Here is a 22245-nt window from a genome sequence, read left to right as displayed (position 1 = left end):
ATACTTTCGCTACCAATCCAATAAGCAAGTATACACTTGTTAGCGTCAGGGTTCTTACCAAGCTGTTGAAAGTGAGTTGAGAACCATATGAGAGAATTGCTTTGAATCAATGCCTCGGATATAGCCATTGCTATCGCAAGTCCATCCCTTGTGCTAGTTCCGCGCCCAAGCTCATCGATAATTGCGAGGCTTTTTTCATTAATGTTCCTGAACCAACATTAGCTGCCATTCACCAAAGCAAAGTACAAGTTCAATATACCTTAATATAAATGCCATTTCTCGCATTTCAAGTGAGAATGTTGACATATTAGCTTCAATACTATCATCTGTGGACATTCGCACGAAAAGTTGCTGGATCATCGGAAAAGCTGCATACTGGGCAGGCACAAAGCAACCCACTTGAGCCATCACTTGAAGTAGAGAGATCATTCTGATATAGGTACTCTTGCCGCTCATGTTGCAGCCGGTGATTATTTGGAAGCGGTGTTGTTCGTTTGCGAAGACATCGTTGGGCACAAATCGTTCTGGATTCACCTATAATGTATTAGACTTGAATAACACCGTTGACAAAGTAACGAAATCATCTACCCGTTCGCAAATGGGATGTCTTGCTCCTTTGAGAGCCAATGCACTACCAATTTCAGGCCGGACATAGTCTCGAGTAGTAGCAGATTGGCCAAATGATGCAATCATATCCAATAGAGCAATACTTTCGCAGACACGAAAGAGATTTGGTATATGTCCTCGGATTGCCTCTAGAAGCTCTTGGATAACCTTATCGCTAAGCATAATTGCTTCGTTATGTGAATCCGTGATACGGTGGTTGAACTGGATCAAGATCAAAGTTTGGCATTGAATCCAAGTTCCCTTGCGCACCATGTTTATGAGGACTTCTGGAATTGCTCGATCTTCAAAATCGCTTTGCCTAAGCTGTAACCAATACTTCCGGTTGGCATCAAACTTCAGTTCCGCGGTAATGTTATGTTCCCCTATGGTACATAAGCTAACGAAAAGCTAGACCTGGTAATTACTATTTAAACTTACTATTGATATTTTCAACGTGTTGATGGACATCGACTGTTGCCTCTTTGTATGTTTGACGAGCAACATCCAATAGTCCATGCACTCCAGACTTTCGAATGTCAAATTTTGTCAAAGAGTAAGCGTGTAATTAGGGGTAACTTACTTTAACAGCATATGTTCTCTGATTCCTCATATCAAGAGGTGACTTTGCCGCGACCGCGTCCTCATTAATTGTAGCTGCAATTAGATCCATGGCAGGTCGAATTAGCTCGAGGCGACAGATTTCGCGTATTCTAGTTAGCAGGTCCGTACGTGCTGCTCCTAGTGCCTCGTATATAGAGGGGACGGCTGTGATGAAGGCTTTGATTCCGAGAATATTATTGATAGCCTGTTCTGAAGCGTGAATTGACGACTGATTAGGTATAAAGACAAGCTTTATATGGTTAGCTATCTGGTTTAACTGCTAAATATATCTAAGTAGATAGTCATATTCACCATAGTAAGTAATTTCTCCACGTCTACAAATCCTTTAAGGGCTATACTAAGTCAGTGTAGTGATCAAGAATTGAGGTATTGGCTCTGACCTTTCCGTATTTCAAAGAACATGTCTTCTTTCACGGTAAGCTCGTCTAGAGCATCATATCGAGGAACAAGCGTATTATCAACCTGGCATGAGGGTTGAAGTATGTTGCTTCGTAACATTCTCGAACCCATAGGGGTAAGTGTCTCGTTCAAGAGCCCAAAAAGGCAATCCTTCGACTTTGCGTCCTGGAGGTTCTGTATAAGTTCAAGGGAATGGATGGTGGAAATATCGATCATCATTGTGTTTTCCGATGGCTGATACTTCACCCGAAGCGAATGGGACATAATAGATACGCGACAAGAGAGCTCGATGTACTTGACTGCCTAATTATTATGAGCAGATACACTGAAGAGATATTCTAGAGCTAAGCCTACTGCAGCAAATGAACAAGTTGCGTAAAAGTTGCCCTCGATAGCCACTTTGATAGCTTCCAAGTCTTGCCTAAACGCGAGCGTCTGAATAAATTCAAGACCGGCATTCTCAGACCAGTACTTGCGGTCGAGTGGCTCGACTGAGGCATCTGGAAGTTCTTCCTCGATGATGGCTAGAAGGCTAGATTTGGGGTTAGGCGGGAAAGCTGTATTGACAATTAGTATTGTAGACGGCTCATGTATCTGAATTTTATGAACGGTCTTAACATAGAACTGTGAATCACATATCTGGCTTAGGATAGCCTCGTTTGTGGTAATATTAATGAAGGCAAGGCCAACAGTTGGAGATACACCTCGGGCTTCGGTGACTGCACAGACAATCTCGTGAGATTCGGAACCCCAGACAGACGAGGTTGCACGAGATTTACGACCTGACGCCGTGCTAGCACGACGGCGTTGCCTTGATGGATGGGAAGGGGTTGTTGCAGAGCGACTACCACTGTATGAAGTAGACGAAAATTGGCTCGCAGAGGTATTTGGCCTACGGGGAATTTGTGAGCTACGCGGGTGAGGAGTGGAAGATGTGGTACGAGAAAGAGAATAATTAGCAGCGGTGGTCTGTGGTGAAGGAGAAGATGGCTCTTTACTCGAAGGAGCTTGAGACCCTCGATGACTAGAATGTCGTCGCATTATAAAGTCTGCTTAGACGGTAGAAAGTAGAAGATTGAGTAGAGATAACTACTATGTGAAAGGATTATCAACGAATAGTTTGCATGATGAACCGAAATAGTCGGCTTGACCTTTCGAAAGCGTCAAGTTGCGAGGAGTACGTAAATTATGTTCTAAGGGACTTGAAAAAACGGATGTATTATCAAATAGATCCTAAGAAAATTCAACTTTAACCTTATTCCCCTTTGCCCATGCCCTGTTTGAAGACTGGACGCAGCTTCCATCGTAGTTGTAATTGCCCGGAGCAGGTAGATCCATCGTCAAGGGGCGTTAGCCACCGTGGCTAGTTGATGCCCCTCGTGTTCCAAAGCTAGGGGTTCTAGAAGTCCGGATAAGATAACGATAAGATATAGATTTTCAACTTTTGTTCTTCGATCTATCACTCAATCTACCACCCCGCGATATCATATTTCAATTTACGAAGAAACCGGCGATTGACCGTCAAGTTTTAACCCCTACTCTTCAAAACTACGCGCCGAGTGTATTTACGTATAAACTAAGTAAAAGTCTACGTTTTCTTTTGGTTATTTGTCAAATCTAGCGCGATGGCTACTGTGGCCCCTCCACCCTCGAAACGACAACGACGAGAAGCTCTAGAGCGTTCTCAACTTCAGCAGGATGTCACTCCTCCAGTTATTGAAGCTGGCTCATTCAAGGCGCGATTCGTAGATAACGACGGAAACCAATTAGCTGAGACTATAGAAGTTCCCCTAGCCGATGCGACAGAAAAGAACGTCTCTTTACTGCTTAATACTCTATTAGGAAGGGTATGATATTATCTTCGATTTTATTGCGCAAAAGATACTGGAAAACTAAACTGTGGTTATCTTATAGGAACGTGAAGAGTTCACGCCTTATCGCTTTCGTATACATCTACCGAGCTCTGATACGGTAATTGATAACTACCCAACACCTGCCGAATTCTTAGCTGTGCTTCGTAAACATGGTATCGAGAATCCCTTCGAGACTACGATTACCTTATCCGCCGAGCCCCAAGCTGTATTTAAAGTACAAGCCGTGACGCGCATGTCAAATAAGATCCCGGGGCATGGTGAAGCTATTTTAGCAGCTCAATTTTCGCCTAAGACGAGTAGTCTTTTAGCGACTGGCTCGGGTGATAACACAGCAAGAATATGGAATACAGACAGCGGCACGCCGAAGTATACTCTTAAAGGTCATTCAGGATGGGTCTTGGCACTGGCATGGCGCCCAGATGGACAAAACCTAGCTACTGGTAGTATGGACAAGACAGTCCGAATATGGGATGAATCAGGACAAGCCGTTGGTAGACCATTCAATGGTCATTCTAAATGGATCACGAGCATCGCATGGCAACCATTTCACCTATGGCGTGATGACACGCCGAAGTTAGCAAGTGCTAGTAAAGATGCTACAATAAGAATATGGTTTTCGAATACCGGCGTAACGGAACATGTTCTGTCAGGGCACAAAGTGAGTGCCGATTGTATAAAGCATTCATGTCGGCAAAAGGCTAATAATGGCGCAGGGCAGTGTTAGCTGTGTTAGGTGGGGTGGAACGGATCTGATTTACAGTGCTAGCCAGGATAAGACGATCAAGGTATGGAATGCGATCGACGGAACGCTTAAACATACGTTGGCGTCGCATGCCCATTGGGTAAATCATCTTGCTCTGTCAACAGATTTCGTGCTCCGAACAGCCTTCTATGACCACACAAAGAACGTACCCACGTCCACGGAGGAGAAGCGAACGAAAGCGAAAGAGCGCTTTGAGAAGGCAGCGAAACAACAAGGTAGGATAGCGGAGCGGGTTATCTCAGCCAGTGACGACTTTACGATATATCTCTGGGACCCGGAACAAGATACAAAACCTTTAGCACGACTTTTAGGGCACCAGAAACAAGTTAATCATGTTTCGTTTTCCCCGGACGGAACATTGATTGCTAGCGCTGGATGGGATAATCAAATTAAGATATGGGGCCGGTAAGTCATATACACCCGTCACGGTGCATGTGCTTCTTAGCTACCGATGGACTCATGCAATGGAATGTTGCTAATATGATAAGCAGCGACGGGAAATTTCTCGCGACATTGCGAGGCCATGTACGTCTATATCTCGAATCATGTTTTGTTATTGGTTTAAACCCCTGATAGCCAACCATCTGCATAACTTTGCTGCGGCTGGCGAGGAGTAGATATGATTGCTAACCAAGATTTAGGTTGCACCGGTATACCAATGTGCATTCTCAGCCGACTCGGTAAGTTCTCATTTTATTCATGTTTCCTACGGAAATTTCCGTAGAAAGTGAAGGGAAAATTTTTCTTTGTGCATGCTTGCGATATTTTTAAAGTAGGTGCTGACATGTGATTATTAGCGTTTACTTTGCTCTGGATCGAAAGATACTACTCTGAAGGTGTGGGATATGCGGTCCTTTAAGATGTCAGTTGATTTACCCGGTCATGAAGATGAGGTCTATGCGTTAGATTGGTCGTTGGACGGCCGGCTCGTCGGGTCCGGGGGGAAGGACAAAGCCGTTCGGCTCTGGCGTAATTGATTGGGATTCATAATGTTAGAGCTGAGCCGAGAGATAAGCTCTGTGCTGGGTCCCATAACATCATAAGTTAGACCATTCTGGCCACTAGGATTACATTGGCCTTCTAATGCTAATTCTTGTAAAATGGTAATATGGGAAACTTCTCATCACGGTGACGGAATGGAACTCTGAAGAAATGGGCACGTGGAAGCATGTATACAATATCCGGGAGAAAATCGGGCCCACATTAGTTAGGTGACTTTAACTTCGGCTAGTCTACATGTATGTACTCGTTCCCCAGCGGTGGGCATCAATTCAAAGTTCAAACGATCCAACCAGATGGCACAACCAATTGCGGGCCGTTCCTGCATAAGTTTAATGGCAACCTAGGCTCGGGAGCGTAGCCGAGTTGATAGATTTAACCTGTAGATCCGATTTTCAGCTCGAGTCATGATGCTATTATACATCAATTATACCAAACTTTCGTTCACTTAGGCGAAGAAAAAAAAGGAGTTGGTCTAATGACTCGCAAACAACTTATATACTGGGACTACTTTTACGGTGGCTTGGTTATGATAACTTAGGTAAGAGTATATTGGTGGTAGCGCAACTAGTGTGTCCTCGATATATATAATCCAGCGCTTATTTTGTGAGCGCGTTTAAAAAGCAGATATATTACTGGGTGATAGCTGTGGAGAGAACCTAAAAGACACGAGTTGAGGGGTAGAGAATCATATGCGGGCGGTGGGCCTACATGAAATACGTATGTAGTGTAAAGACGGGAAACGAGGCGGGGTAGTACTATACGCGTGGTTCGTTTAGATATGGAATCGAGTGAGAAGCAACTAACGTAACCTGATGGGTTTAGTTAATGGACTGGTCGAGACATGTTAACGCCAAGAGTGTGACATCCATTCAAAGGTGAAGGCCTTAAACAAGTCTATCCGTGAATATGATTATCTGCATATGATTAGTATGAGTTTGTAGACCTTGGCCCCTTGCTGTATCAATGTAGAGCCGCCTTAAGCTTATTCATGGAAATCTACATGTAGATGACATGGAATTGAGTTGGAGGGTTCCCGTATCTATCGAACCAATACACGAGTTCCACATAGATGAGGCACTTGCAACTATATCTAAGATCGTGCTACTATTTTAAATTGTAGCTTTGTATGGGTTAAGCCAAGCACTACCCGGTAGTTATTGACGATCTGATCTTTGCTACGTGATCAAAAGGGGAGCCCAATTTGTATGCGGGTTTTTGAGAATCTCCCTTGGAATAGATAATCAGGAAGCATGAATGTGGATGGATGTATTAGGTGTCGCGGTATTACATATCAATTGAGAGCCAAACATTGTCAATGCCACGATGGCTATGTCCAAAATAGCTCAACCTATCAAAAGCTTCAATTTTTTCCCCTGCACAACGACAGAGTCGGGGACCCGGCCTACGGGCGGGCCTTGCAAGCATGTGAACAGTCCTAGGGGGTTTCTTAGGCATCAAGGATTTGCCATTTCAGGAAAACCGCATCGAGCCTACATGTGTTTGCATTTAGTAGATGGTTCTAGGCTCTTCGTAAAATCCCAAGATAGCTTGCGTCTAGTCGATGCCTTTTGTACAGGGTAATTCAATATTGAGCTTTTAGCACATCGACGATAGGTGCGGTTTAAGGGAACTTAATTTAGGTATTAATGCATCTTTGGCTTGGTAGGCTAAAACGGCCAATTAGCTTGGTATTGCGCCGGCCTAGCTGCTTTGCGTTCTTTTCTGTTTCTTTTCTGTAGGTGACAAGCAGAATCGGCCGTGATTGGTAATGATGTAGGATAGCCGTGATATGTTGTAGCTGTTTAGACCTCGGGGTTGATTGTAGACTGATGATTTCTGAAACTATCACGTCTTTAAAGTTTGCCCGCAAAGACCCGATTAAACTGGTTACATTGCGGGGAAATTCGGTGGTTTATTCAAAGTCCGTTAATGGTCCAATGTCTAAAACAGCCAATGAGACGTCCCAAAGTGACAATGTGCTCAGACCCTCAAGCATAATTTACAAGATGACAGTAAGCCATGACGGGACGGGAATGAATAACTGAATAGTTAGTTAGTTAAAGGGCGACGTTGAGACTTCGGAACTTTCTGCGTAAGTGGAGACAGAGGAACAAGATAGAAACCACCGGGGAATTCGGCAACTGTAACAATTGCGGGACAGGTAAGCCGGCTGTGAGAGGATTGTTGCATCTATCCCGTCCTTTGACAAGATTCTCTCTCGATGGCAATCCGGAGGGAAGGATTTGATACACCTAACTCAGCTAAGTCCAAGTTCCTAGCCGTATTACCTCTTGTATTACCTCTTGGAACTTGGAGTGCCGAGCTCATGGAGGGTATACGCGTTAGCTTCGGACCAAAACCTCCTGGGTAAAGAATGAAGTTAGAAAACTGGACTGGGTTCGGTAGGAGAAACTACTAGAATATCCTCGATCTCCCTTACAAGGCTGTGATTCGCATTAAGTCCCTAATTTTTTTTTGGTCATACCAAAGCCTTGCGTCGGAGCGAAATGTCCTTGGAATGTATAGAAGAAATCATTCAAGGTTGGAGAGGGAGCTCCGTATTAATATTTGAAATAGAACATATGAAGTCATACATATCCCTGTTCTTCATTGATAGCCTTAGAAGAATTATCATTTCTGCGTAAAAGCCCAACTACTACGTCAAGTGTAGTTGGTGTGGGAATGTGAATCCATGATAGATGGATCTCGAAGTTAGTGGGTAATTTTTAACCCTCACCAAAATTTTTAAATTTTTCTCTTTCCTTTGCAAGGCAAGTCCGTGTGTCAGCTTTACTATCAAACGGCAGAACGGCAGGGAATAGAAGGACTCGACGGCATGTACGCTAAAATAAGGCCCGTTAAACAACGTATTGTACATATTGATTAAGGTAGTAGTAACCCTGTTAGAAGCTCCATGTCTGCTTCCAGTGTTGAAACTTGGTCTATATATGTACCTAGGTACCTTGATATCCTTGGCTCTTTTACCTTTCAAGTACGTCACTGGTCACTTATTTTATTAGCGACTTACAAGTCCTACTGGTGTCCTCCTAGCGCGAATCGATTTTCTACCTAAATCTAAGATACCCAAAGTAGTGACATCAATTTGATCCAACAGCTTTACAGCTTTGCTCACGCTTCTTTAGCAATTTGTATTTTTTTGCGTCACCCTGACCGATCTTGGTTCAATAACCTTTTTTTCCCACTAAGCCTCTCCCGGTAGTATCCGTCTAAGCCCCCCGTTCCCCTCCGCCGTGCATTCACCCGACTCTTAAAGCACATCCGATCTCCAAACTTTTTTTTAAACAAGATTCTAGCTTAAGTGATCCTAGCAACGCCAATTCTTCGACCTTGGAACAACAAAAGCACACATCCAACTAAACATTGGGACCTGTTCCTATGAGCTTGCTATTACAGCTTTACAACATTATCTTTCCCTATCTAGGGTGTCCAGTCTGGAGACATTGCAGCTTGGGCTGTGCTTAAGACCAACTTCACGAGTACGCTCGTCCTACGTTCACGATGACTATCTTTCTAGCTTCGTTGTAAGTGCATTTTTTTCTGACTTTTCAATTACATATTCTACGGACTCGTCAATTTCTAGGCCTTGTCCATTCACTACCTGCTATCGAGCTCGTGGTTCCCATCAACCTCTATTCATATCAACTGCAGGGGAGCTGATTAGCTTGCACTTTTTTTGCGCCTGGATATTGTATCCTGGAATATCTAACCTTTAAATTTTTTTACAGGTTTCTCCCCAAAACTGTTTATTTTAGGCTGCCACATGCGCCACCTGCTATTGAACGCCATAGTCAAAAGCCGAACAATAAAAAGCCATCGAAGCGACCGCCTCTCGAGCTTCGCACCAGCCTTTTCCCCGATCCGGCCATTACTCCTCCTCGAACTCCCGAGGAAGAAGAGGCCTACCTTGACGACGGCCTTTTTGTAAACGAAGATGGCCTGCGGGTTCTTAACGTTTCGGATGACGAGGAATTCATCAAGGCCCCAGCGGATAAGGAATCGCCGAAATGGGGCGGCCGGGCGAATCAGCCGAAGTCTCGAGCGAACTCGCCACCTCCGGCTTCTTTGATAGAGCATGCTAAGACCTTGGAAAAGGCCAAGGAGCTTGGACGCCAAGGGGTTCTCCAACCTCGGGCCACTCGAAGTGACAGTCACGACAGGGTCTTCTCGCATGCCAACTGGCGAATTGTGAATGCAGACCAAGGAAATGGCGGCCTTCGCAATGCTGCCGAGGCAGCAGCCCGTGATGGAAATGCAGAAGAATACTCATGGGTAGGTACGTTAGGCATGCCCACAGATGCCCTAGAGGGGACGCAGCAGAAAGAGGACATCAATGACAGGCTGGTAACCGAATTCAACATGTACCCCGTGTTCTGCACAGATAAGGACTTCGATGGACACTATTTGCACTTCTGCAAGCAAATTCTTTGGCCTGTCTTCCACTACCAAATCCCTGATAACCCAAAGAGCAAAGCATACGAAGACCACTCGTGGCAGTTCTACGTCAACGTTAACCAAGCATTTGCGGACAAGATAGTTAAGAATTGGAAACGAGGAGATACGATATGGGTAAACGATTATCACCTCTTGCTGGTGCCAGGAATGATTCGAAAGAAGCTCCCGGATGCAAAGATCGGTCTGTTTCTACACGTTGCCTTCCCGTCGTCCGAGGTCTTCCGATGTCTCGCTGTCCGGAAACAGCTGCTCGAGGGCATGCTTGGAGCAAATCTGATCGGCTTCCAGATCCATGAATATACCCGCCATTTTCTTCAGACGTGCAGTCGCCTCCTTTCTGTAGAGGCGACACCCGATGGTGTTCAATTGGAAGACCGGTTCGTCAATGTGATGAACCATGCCATAGGCATCGACCCTGTCAATCTCAATGCTCATCGTCAAGATGAGGAGGTTATGAGGTGGATTACAATCATGAGAGACCGTTATAAGGACAAGAAAATCATTGTCGCTCGTGATAAGCTTGACCATGTTCGTGGAGTTCGACAGAAGCTCCTCTCCTATGAGCTGTTTCTCAACAAAAACCCCCAGTGGAGAGATAAGGTTGTTCTAATCCAAGTTGCCTTATCTACTGGCGAGAAGACGGACCTTGACGCGGCTGTTGGAGATATCGTCACTAGAGTGAACTCGAATTGGGCCAACCTCGCCTATCTGCCTCTTGTGTATTTGAAGCAAGATATTCCATACCCTCAGTACCTTGCGCTATTAACAATTGCGGATGCCCTTATGATTACCAGCCAACGCGAAGGAATGAACCTCACTTCCCATGAATTCGTTGTCTGTCAAGACGGAAAATACTCTGACAGGAAGCATGGATCTTTGATTCTATCAGAGTTCACTGGAACTTCGTCGCTATTCGGGGGTAAAGAGTTAACTGTCAACCCATGGAGTTACCGGCAATGCTCCGAGGCCATCAAGCAGGCGCTTGAAATGTCCGACGGAGAGAAGGATGAAAGGTGGGAAGCACTTCGTGAGATCGTCAGCCACCATACCGGAAGCCATTGGTTCTCGAAATTCATAAGCACTCTCGATCAGGTCTATGAAGAACAGCACCGTCATGACCAAACATCTGTTCCCCGACTGAACTTAAATACTCTTGGCCAACGATATTCCAAGAGTCAAAAACGGCTATTCTTCCTCGACCTTGAAGGTACACTAATTCCCTATGGCCCGATGAATGAGATCATCCCCATGAATCCCCAGGTTGGTTAAATTTATTCCTTTCCTTATAACATGTTCGATTCCTAACATATCTGTAGCGGACCTTGGATGTGTTAAACGACCTCGTCGAAGATCCTCGTAACACTATTTATGTTATGTCTGGACGTAGACCAGAAGAGCTCGATCGCCTTTTCCGCCTTGTTCCTAACCTAGGCCTCATAGCCGAAAATGGTTGCTTTATTAAGAAGTCCGGAAGCGCTAAGTGGACCGAAGTTGCGGACCATGATAAGGTTACTACGTGGAAAGAATCAGTTCGAGGGATCTTGCAGTACTATCTGGAGCGAACCCCTGGATCAGAGATTGAAGACCGCAATTGTTCGGTGATATTTCACTACAAGCATGCTGATGACTATGCAAATGCTGAGCGGCAAGCAAGCGATTGGACCGGACACATCAACGAATCCTGCGAGGAGCAGCGGGTTCACGCGACGCAGTTGGATAACTGCGTTGTTGTTGAACCAATTGACTGGACGAAGGACACCGCTGCCGCCCAAGTCTACGAGGACGCGAATAAAGATGCTCAGGACTCCCAAAACAGCCAAGTTGACTTCCTTATGGTCATTGGCGATGGCCGCGAGGATGAAAAAGTTTACAAGTGGGCTAACAGTCTAAAAGGGGGTAATATGGCAAAGGATGTAATCACGGTAAGCTTGGGGAGCCGGAATACCGAAGCTACCTCAACTTTAACGCAGGGCGTTAGCGGTGAGTAACATCCAACATAACTTTATGGAACTGGTCTAATAGTAGTAATAGGTGTTCTTGTGACGCTGCAAAAGCTTGCTGGGCTTTCTTAGACAGGAAGGGTCGTGGCCTTTGCGATAGAGCGGGCGTGCTTGGTAATTGTGGCTGGCGCCTCATAGTACCTTGGAGCTTACATACTGAGCTTACATACTGGTTTTGGCGTATATTCTGGCTTAGAGCCCCTGGGTGGCCACGGATGATAATTCGTATCCGCATTTTCATAGCCACAACAGAGACTCCCCTTCATTAGAGTCCTTGTAACAAAATCGGGATACACGCATTAGAGCGGAGTTGATGAGTTTGGGATTTTACGATTTTCTGCTTTTCCCAAGCCAGTTCCTTTAGGACTGTATCACAACTCACTTAAACACGAGGGGGTTATTTTGGTGATGTACATCGGATCTAGGACGTTATGAGGTGGGATGGATTTTTAAAAGGATACAACTCCATTGAGGGCTGGCAATATGGGGGGGAATTACGTACATAATAATGAACCGTTTGGGCAGACTAATGAGTATTAATGACTAGTGGTGGGTTTAGATAGTACCTATTGGGGATAGGATCATTCATCTCACCCTGTACAGATTATTAGCGGTTGTAACTAGCTTTTCACAACTATTTTTGGTATTTGGTAAAACAATGACAACTCTACGGATCAACCTATTGCTGTATCTTTACTTTGCTATCTTCTCGAGCTACTATTTCCTACTAGGGCATTTATGCGATATATGTTAAGCACATTGCATAATCCTTACTCTGATGGTCACTAATAGTTTACTGGAGTTATTAATTGATTCTTTACATGTGAAATATGGCGCGACATATGAAATCCTTTACTTTATAACTACTACATAAAGGTAGGTTTCGTGTAACGACTTTCAATAACATCCTAAACTGCAACATAAGTGACTTCAACGACGTGACTCGAAGTGGAAACTCCATCCATGAATCTGATGACACGATAACTACTGGGTGCATGGAATGGCTCGACACTCATACGGGATCGGCTGATTGACTGGGCGATCCGGTAAAAGCAATATGATAACTACTACAGCGAAAATCCGACGATTGTGAAACATCAAGCATATCCGAAATTACTGAAGACGCGTATATTAGAATCGGACGATGGAAGGTAGCTTTATTAGGTGCCGGCCTGCATCTAGAATGGTGAGTGTGTAAGGTAAGGTTCGCGAAGACGCGGCGATGGCATGAGGTGTGGCATGAGGTTCCAACTATATGAGTAGGAGATAGAGTCCCCACCAACCGGATGTATGATTTCATATATTCTATTCTGGAGGTGTGGTGCGTATGTTAGGTGGTTATATAAAGTTGAGATGCTTGTTATCATGTGGAAACTCCGGATGATAATGCGGGATACATCAACGGTAGGATCCCCGACGGGTGCAACCCCCGATATAATTCAGGTACCCCATGGTACGAAATCGCCGATGCGTTGTTGATTGACATCGGCCTACATCGGCCTCACAAATCCACAAGGCCTCGTGCAATTTTGTCTCTTACAGTAGTTGAGTAAACCATGAAAAGTGAATAAGTGGTAGAGACGACTTCTTAAATGGTAATTAGCATAATATTCGCCGTCTCGTAGAGCATCTATCTAAAATGTACGTGGCAGCGTGGTTGACATTCATACTATAGGTAGGTGATCTACCTCGTGTCCAGTTTTATAGAGCCACGGTGCTTAATAACCTGTTTCAACTGTTGTTCGATTTTGTTGAGAATATATCGCGGGGTGGTGTCCACGATCAGTACCAGAAGTAATTATATTATGGTCGCTTACAAGACGGATTTCTCCGCCTTACCCCAACTATACAACCGGAGTTCCGCAAGCGGCGAGCGTATATCCTTAAATTGGTTGATCATTGATGCTTATTGAATAATGTGTATATAAAGAATGGGTTATTTCCCTTTGGGCTAGGCTCTGGAGATACTTTCTTTCGGAATTTTGAACTTCATTTAGTCAAGTCTCGGTCTGATGATTGTATACGTATAATAGCTTCCGGACCGAGACAAACGGACGAGATACGAGAAAAACCGCAGAGCATACCTTAGATAGTTTGGGATAAAGAAATTGAATCCCGAATTTGTGCACCGGCGATATGGAATCTGCAAGCCCCCCGAGTCCCCCGCCGACGGCAGAATCGGAGGGCTGGTTCTGGACATGGGTTATAAGCTCGTATCCTAACTAAACTCATTCGAGTCCGGTCCCCTACGAGACACAACGACACATGGCTATGTATGTGTCATTAGTGCCTTTGGTGAAACTGGGGAAAATCTAGATAAAGAGATAAATTTGAACTTATGAGTCTCGAAAGTTTGGAAGTCGAACGCCTCACGAAGTTATTAGTGGGTGTCGTCTGTTTGGGTTGTCTGTTTGGGTCGTTTGCTGCTGGCTGCATACACATAACTAGTTGCATCAGCCTTCTTCTCTGTCTTTATAGGCACTTACAAGAGAAGCTACTATTTATTGTGGGATATACCGAAGTCCTATGTCGGGAAATGTTATGGAGTTGAGGGATGAATAGCGAAACTGAACAACGTGGCGTTGGGCTCTTTTATTTCTTGCCTACGATGGCCTTTATGATGACGGGAGAATTATCGGGAAGTCACAAGAGCCTAGCAGGCATCATCCAAGACGCGATGTTACCGAGAAGCTTGGATATCTGAGCAACTCTCTTGTTTGTTACCGTCCGTTGGCTTTTGCTTTGATGATGTCAACTTTGGAGGGGCAAATATCTTAAGTTTGTGGTAATAGGAGAAAGGTCTTGGACTCGGGTTTGGGATCACGAACAGAGAACGCTACGTGCTATGCAGGGCTTCGTCGGAAAAGATAATGAAATGGTCGAAAGCAATCTGTATAACAGATTCCCTGGCCCCCTGGGCTAAGTGAAGGTCAAAGGACCTGGCTTAAACAGCAAAGAAGTCAATTCTAGTAAAAGAATATGTAAGAGACAAAGCCAGATCCAATAGGTATTGAATGCAGTTTTACCCAGTATACCGAGTTATTCTTGCCTTGATTGAAAACTTCCCTTTTCTCAACACCCGAGCAGTTTTGCAATTCGAATGCTCCTGCTGTAAAATAAAATATCTTGGTAGGTCGCTTCTGGTAGTAAGTAGGTGGTGCCTACCTCATATGACGAGAGAAGGGCGCTGAATAAGCTAATACTCAGGGTTCAGGGTCCAGACCCCACGCGAGTTACAAATAGACAAATAACCCCGCGAGTCCGATATTCGGAGACATCTGACCCTTACGAGAGTCAGGAAATTTCGAATGAGCACCAAAAGTTAATGAACCAATGAACTGATCGCATATTCTCAGCTTGGTAACATCTTTGAATCGTGTCATATTAGGACGGAAATCGAGGATTAGGACAAGGTTGGAAGCAATTGAAGTCTTAAACAAAGTATTGTCAACGCCAAATATTACGCAATGGCTTCATTTCCACCCCCACCAGTTAACACCATTGACTGGTCTAATGTCGGTTTTCGAGTTCGCGAAGGTTAGTCTATATTGTACTGCTGATGTTTCTGCTTCTTAGTAATATGGATGCGCAAGAGGGAACATAACTAACCCCTTGTATCAGTGAACGGACACATTGAATCGCATTATTCACAGAAGACCGGAAAATGGACTCCCCTTCAATTCGTAACCGATCCTTATATCCGCATCCACGGCATGGCACCCGCTCTGAACTACGGCCAACAAGCCTACGAGGGCCTCAAGGCTTTCCGCACTCCATCGGATGATATTCAGGTCTTCCGACCAGACCGTAACGCCATTCGGATGCAGCATTCTGCCGAATTCATCTCGGTCCCTCCCGTTCCTACAGATCTGTTCGTCGAAGCCGTTAAAGCCGCCGTTTCTCTCAATGCCGAGTACGTCCCGCCCCATGAGACAGGCGCTGCCATGTATATCCGACCGCAAATCTATGGATCCAGCGCGCAGTTGGGACTGAGCCCACCTGAAGAATACACATTCTGTGTTTATGTTCTGCCGACCGGTGTGTACCATGGCACACACCCCGTCAATGCTCTTATCCTAGACGAGTTCGATCGTGCAGCTCCCAACGGAACAGGAAGCGCAAAGGTCGGAGGCAACTATGCACCTGTGTTGAGGTGGAGCGACAAGGCAAGGACTGAGGGGTATGGCATTACGCTTCACCTTGATAGCGCAACGCATTCGGAAGTCGATGAGTTCAGCACAAGCGGCTTCATCGGCGCCGTCGTGAACGGGGAGGATGTAACACTCGTGGTACCTGATTCGAAGAACGTGATCCAGAGTGTGACGGCGGATAGCATCACAGACATTGGTCGCAGCTTTGGATGGAAAGTAGAGAAAAGATCCGTGAGTTCCATCTCGAGGAGAAAATATTGATTGCATCCTCACTAACTTGACTCTAGATTAAATACACAGAGTTGCCGAAATTCTCCGAGGTCATGGCTGCGGGAACTGCTGCAGCCTTGGTGCCGATACGGTCCATTACCAGGCGGTTTGACCCTACCTCGCCGGAATCCATTTCGTCTGCTGCTGGAAAGCACAGTCGTCTATCCACAGAGGCGGGATCAGAAAAGGTGACATATATCCCCGATGATAATGAAGACGCGGGTCCGATTTGCCTAAAGCTGTTGACTCAGCTTAAGGGTATTCAGCTCGGAAAGGTCAAGGATGAGTTCAATTGGTGTTTAGCCGTTGGCCGCGAAGATGGTACAAAGGTGACTGGAGAGACGAACGGTACACAGAAGAACGCAGAGACGGTCGACCAATTAGATTAATTCAAATATCGGAAGTGATGCTGTACCCAAGTGGAGTATATCCGACGACAAAAGGCTCTGAAAAGTTAATCTTTATTTTCTACTAGATTACACATTGACATGGAGAAAGACAAAAAACGGGTTGACCTGGGGAAAACGCGAAAATTAGATAGACGAAATTTCGATGCTTTAAGATCAAGATATATATCGATTTGCTATCTGCGTTTCACATAATGTGCCGCACAATATATATCTACAGCTGCCTGATTTAGAAGTTGGATGCATATCCGCATACTTTCGGGATATACTGGACTGTGGTGGTTACTTTGGTTGAATATTCTATGCGGCGCAAACGTTTGCACCAGATTAGTGAGCTCAACTTTCAATCACTGAATACTCTGATTAAGATCGCGGAAGAACCTAATTCATAGCTCTTGAGCTACTTTTATAACTTTTAATAAGCATCATATATTTGCTCCATTGGAAATAGGAACTGGTTGATTGAATCTAAACGCTAAAGAGCGTTACCACATCGCATACTATCGGCATGAGAGATTTCTTTTTTTTTTTCCTTTCCCCCCTGAAAACCATTGCTGCCCTGTAACACCAGCCACCACTAATCTCTCTCCCCTCGAACCCTCCAAGTCCAGATTTGATTACTGTTCCCCTTTACCACGAGGCTAAGTCAAGATAAGGATATCATGTTTCCAATTCGCTGGAGCTTTTGTCCTGCCTGTCATACCGTCCCCCACATATCGATTCGTGGGGATGCTTATCAAGTGACAGGTAGATAATGCGGCACCGAGCTGGAAAGTTACGGTTGCGTTCATGTCTTATTCTAGTTTCATAAATGAGGCCTCGGGTAGACTATTTTAACAGCTTCTATATAAATTACGTATATATCTAATTCTTAGATATAAATAAATTATTGATTATCGACTAGTCAAAATATTCTGGTTGATTTAAAAGTCTTTCTCAAAACATCGAATCGAGCATTTCCTACCGTTTAGGCGTTTAATAATGCATCTTGCATTTTGCACTTTTCCGAGGTTGACCTGTCATTTTATCTTCTATTGGGTCAGCCTCCAAAATAAGCAGCATCCTCTCTTTTTTGTTGGCTTTTACATGCATAGAAAGCAAGACCAGGGGACCTCCCCACGCTGCTTTTTGTCCTCTTATCGTATGGAATGACAGGCAGGCTAATTCACCTAGGATCTGTTGCTTTTTAGAGGGGTCATGGCCGTTGGTCTAGGTCGATCGGATTGTTGGCCCTCTTATATCTCGCATTAGACCACACCGAAATCCAAAATGTATCTAGTGCTACCTGATGACCCCGAAGAAATTTTACATACTCTAAACTACCTACCTACCTTTGATGTTCTCGTATTGGTAGTAATGCCGATTGTTCAATATGGCAGCGCCCAAGATCACAATTGTTGCGGATGACAACTTGTCCGTCAAGCCTATCCCGGATCTCGGGGGCGTTTACCGCACGCGGAGCTTGTCACAGTCTCGGGCGGGTAGGCGCCGTACCGCTTCTCGCCCGTCTCACGAGAGACGCAGTGAGCATCTTGATATTGAGGATGAGGATGACTGGCTTCGAGACGATGGTCGGAAGAAACAAGTCTTCAAAGGAACCGCACTACTCTGGTATTATTACTGGTTTTATCATGAACTTAATCAGTTTTAGGTGTTAATAGCTAATCCCTCATATGAAGGCTGTCATACCAGTCGATCGGCGTGATCTATGGTGATATAGGAACAAGGTAGAACTCTCTTGTACCGCAAATCAGACTGGTCACAAGCCGCTAAAACATAGCATATAGTCCCCTATATGTGTTCTCGAGTACATTCACCTCCCAGCCATCCTATGATGACCTTCTCGAGGTCCTCTCAGTGATACTTTGGTCTTTAACTATCATGGTTACGCTGAAATATGTGTTAATCGTGTTGCATGCCGACAACCAGGGAGAGGGTGGCACGTTCAGTTGCTACTCATTACTCACTCGATATGTGAGTTATTAGTTATAGTTAAGAGGATGTTCTCGTTATTAATACCGCTAGGCTAATATCACGGATCGCGATCCTCGAGAGGCGCGACTCGTGAAGATGGAACGACACGAGACAAATGACATGCGCCCGAGTAATCGGACATTACGCTCAACTCTCGAGAAAAACACGTTTCTACGCGGTTTACTAAAGACTATTGGCGTCTTGGCTGTTTCTATGGTTATTGCTGACGGCGTCCTTACTCCTGCCCAGTCTGTTCTTGGAGCTATCCAGGGTCTCTCGGTGGTGAGTCCCGATATAAGCAGCTCTACCATCGTCGGAACATCATGCGGCATACTAGTGATTCTCTTCCTTATCCAACCTCTTGGAACCACCAAGTTGGCGAGCACATTTGCTCCCATCGTTATCTTGTGGCTTGGATTCAATGCTGGTTTTGGCATTTACAACTTGGTTATGTACGACCACTCGGTGTTGAAAGCTTTCTCGCCCTACTTTGCGATACACTTCTTCGTGGAGAAGAAGACCGCTGCTTGGAAAATGCTTGGCGGTATCTTACTCGCGTTTACAGGTGTCGAGGCTCTCTTTGCAGATCTCGGTGCCTTTAGCATGAGAGCTATTCAGATAAGTTGGTTGTCTTGGTGCTACCCCTGTCTTCTTTTAGCATACGTCGGCCAGGCTGCATATATCAGCGTCCACCCTGATGCATATATGAACCCTTTCTACAATGCCGTACCCCCAGGAATGTTATATCCTAGCTTGATTGTTGCCGTCCTGGCAGCAATTGTTGCTTCGCAAGCCATGATCACGGCTGTTTTCCAGGTAAATCAGTTCATCGATATGTACTAGGAGATATTATGCTAAAAGACTACTCCAGCTCATTAGCCAGCTAATGAAGTTATCATACTGTCCGCAAGTAAAGGTAGTCCACACATCGAAGACATTCCATGGGCAATTGTACGTGCCCTTCATCAATTGGATCCTGATGTGCGGGGCTATTCTTGTTACTTGCGTTTATTCAAATACAACCCGCCTTGGAAACGCATATGGGTAGGTGTCCTCGATTTTCATCTTTCTAAAATCTATGTCCTTTTGTGATGAAATCTAACGTGCTCCTAGTGTTTGTGTCATGTTTGTTACCTTCTTCGATACATCCATGGTGACCCTCGCCTGTTTAATCGTGTGGGGACTGTCCCCTTATCTCGTCTTTATACCGTGGCTTTTCTTCGCTACAGTCGACGGCCTGTACCTCTCCTCAGCGTTAACTAAAGTTCCCGATGGAGCCTGGTTTACAATTACCATTTCAGGGATTCTCACATTCATTTTCCTACTCTGGCGCTTCGGTAAGGAAAATCAATGGCGCGCCGAGGCAGAAGACCGATTCCGACCCGCGCAACTCCTGCACCGGATAGACTCTACTCCTAATAGCGACCTTGTTCTTGGGCCCCGTTGGGGTGGTGGTGCTGTGAGTCGGATTAGAGGGTTTGGTATATTCTTCGACAAGACGGGTGTGTTAACGCCAACTGTGTTCACCCAATTTGTTAGCAAGTTTGGCACTGTGCCGGATGCTATGATTTTCTTCCATCTTCATCCTGCGGAAACACCGACTGTTCCATTCAATGAGCGTTATTCTATCTCGCGTATATCTGCTATTCCAGGTTGTTACAGACTGGTGGTCCGCAGTGGCTACATGGACGAAGTGATCACGCCTGATCTCGCAGCGCTGATATACGAGCAAGTACGGAACTTTGTTATCGATCAAGCCAATGGTAATAATACGAGTCTACCATCAGTGGAAATCGAAGCTGTAGAGGGGCAGGTATCAAGTGAAACTCACGGGGTATCTTCTGGAAGAAATGTTCAAGCGAATGACCAGAGCGAAAGAAACAGGGCAGTATTTGCGCTCGGGGACGATGCGATAAAAGAGGAGCTCGGTAGGCTTGACCGGGCTTTCGCCAGCAAGGTCATGTATGTGATCGGCAAGGAACAAATGCGCATTAAAGACCATCCCGCGTCATTTTTCCGCCGCATAATCCTGACAACGTTCCTCTGGATCAGGGATAACACACGCGCCAAGATCGCCAATCTGAGGCTTGCCATGGATAGGGTTGTCGAGGTCGGGTTCGTTAAAGAGATATAATGCGAAACATTACGAATACTTCTTAGGGATATCTAATATGTAAGACAATTTGGGGGGGAGGGATGAGTACTTTAGGATAAATAAGGACAGTAAAATTTGATATTATTGCAGAACTATGAGATTCCATTGCTCACGCGTCCTAGCGGAGATGCCACACTACCAGTTATCAAAGAAAGGAATCCGTAACCGATATCAGGATTATTGAGCCTCTCTTTCTCCAAAGTATTAAGATACACATACCATGCGTTCCACCACCAACTATGAGTCGTACCATCTCGTCGCATATAGCCAGCAATACCATCCTCGCAAATCCGCTTAGCCCAAGGTTTATCCACAATATAATGTAAACAGACGACTTCCCCATCACGCCAAATATTGGGATGCCAATACTTCATTGTCTTTAAGGCGTTGTATTGCCATCCCAATGCTTTCCACTTTCTAGCGAAGAAGTGAGCTAGGAAATCCTGGTCCGGAAATAGAAAACTAGATAGTAAAGGTGTCGTGTTGAAGAACTCCACCATAGAATCCCATTGAGTCTTGGAAGGCCGAAATAAAAACATACCGCTATTCATGAGGTGATGTGTTCTTGGGCCCCCTTCTTCCGGTTGTGTAGGTTTAGAAAGCGCTGACGGATGAGACTGCGGTGTATATGCGCAATTCTCTGGACACCAATCCTCCAAAGCCCAGGGATCGTGATCTCGGTTACATATACACGCATGATTTGCTCCTAACCAACCCTCCTCTAACAGACTCAATTTGTCAAAGATCGGATCCATATTACGGAAGACCGTCATATCTGCGTCCAGATAGCAGACAGCATCGTAGTCAAAAAGCTCAAACACGCGGAGTTTGGTCCAAGTATCTTCGAAACGCTCGGCGATCAACTCTATCTTATAATTTCCGGGTGGTATTAGGTGGAGGCATCGTCGAAGAATTAAATCACCTCGCAATGATTCAATCTTCAGTACTTTAATTGCATCAGGGCAGAGATTTGGTGTAAACAAGACAACAAGAGGATACTCCGTCTTATGTCTCTTGAGCGTGTCTGCTAGAATCAGAACACCTGCTAAATAACTCTTACGAGTGATCAAAGTTACGTAAGCATAATTCTTAGGCATGGTTGAGGTTATTATTCATGATATATTGTGGTGTAGATCATTAATACTTTCGCAGCTTATCTATTTCACATAATGAGTTCAACTTGTCAGCCATACATGTATTATTAGATAACATCATGCGAGCTCTCTGCGGCATAACATCGCTGGTTAAGACTTAACGACCCCCATCCTGGGCAACTAATCACTATGACGTGCATATATCTGCAAAATCATGTGCTATTAACGATATGAGTTCTGTTTTAGTCATGAGGTCATCAATTTACCATACGAGAAGGTGCCCGGAATGACAAGTATGGTAATAGATTAAGTAAAGATGCGCTTCATATATCAGTATGAGTCAAAAGAAAAGTTTATTAGAGTGAAGATCTGAAATTATTGATGTACTACCCCCTATCTTAGAATCTATGATCCTTTTATTATCTTAGTGGTAATAATGATTACGATGCGTATGGT

The 22245-nt window shown here is 44.9% G+C and overlaps 4 protein-coding genes across 5 annotated transcripts; all 4 read left to right on the top strand.

Moving 5' to 3' along the window:
* Positions 1–3251: 3251 nt before the first annotated feature.
* On the top strand, positions 3252–5240 carry GL218_03310 (Ribosome assembly protein 4; the record flags this gene model as incomplete). The annotated part of the gene is made up of 6 exons (XM_033579866.1): positions 3252–3473; positions 3541–4158; positions 4214–4668; positions 4752–4788; positions 4905–4943; positions 5061–5240. The coding sequence occupies 6 exons, from the start codon at positions 3252–3254 to the stop codon at positions 5238–5240; spliced, it is 1551 nt and encodes a 516-aa protein (XP_033436057.1).
* Positions 5241–8784: 3544 nt separating this feature from the next.
* GL218_03309 (uncharacterized protein) lies at positions 8785–11810 on the top strand (the record flags this gene model as incomplete). The annotated part of the gene is made up of 4 exons (XM_033579865.1): positions 8785–8807; positions 9012–10998; positions 11055–11718; positions 11770–11810. 4 exons carry the CDS (start codon positions 8785–8787, stop codon positions 11808–11810), a joined length of 2715 nt encoding a protein of 904 aa, XP_033436891.1.
* Positions 11811–15205: 3395 nt separating this feature from the next.
* Positions 15206–16548, top strand: GL218_03308 (putative branched-chain-amino-acid aminotransferase TOXF; the record flags this gene model as incomplete). The annotated part of the gene is made up of 3 exons (XM_033579864.1): positions 15206–15275; positions 15360–16120; positions 16177–16548. 3 exons carry the CDS (start codon positions 15206–15208, stop codon positions 16546–16548), a joined length of 1203 nt encoding a protein of 400 aa, XP_033436890.1.
* A 1390-nt stretch (positions 16549–17938) lies between these two features.
* On the top strand, positions 17939–20674 carry GL218_03307 (Potassium transporter 5; the record flags this gene model as incomplete). 2 transcript variants are annotated; one of them, XM_033579863.1, is made up of 6 exons in its annotated part: positions 17939–18177; positions 18246–18293; positions 18354–18540; positions 18592–19356; positions 19412–19584; positions 19654–20674. In XM_033579863.1, 6 exons carry the CDS (start codon positions 17939–17941, stop codon positions 20672–20674), a joined length of 2433 nt encoding a protein of 810 aa, XP_033436894.1. The 2 variants fall into 2 exon arrangements, with proteins under 2 accessions (XP_033436894.1, XP_033436893.1); XM_033579862.1 differs by lacking the exon at positions 18246–18293.
* Between the last annotated feature and the right edge of the window lie 1571 nt (positions 20675–22245).

The sequence above is a fragment of the Daldinia childiae genome, assembly GCF_008694065.1.
Source record: "Daldinia childiae strain JS-1345 chromosome Unknown Scaffold3, whole genome shotgun sequence".
In the NCBI taxonomy this organism is placed as follows: Eukaryota; Fungi; Ascomycota; class Sordariomycetes; order Xylariales; family Hypoxylaceae; genus Daldinia; species Daldinia childiae.
This window is presented reverse-complemented; position numbering and strand designations above follow the sequence as displayed.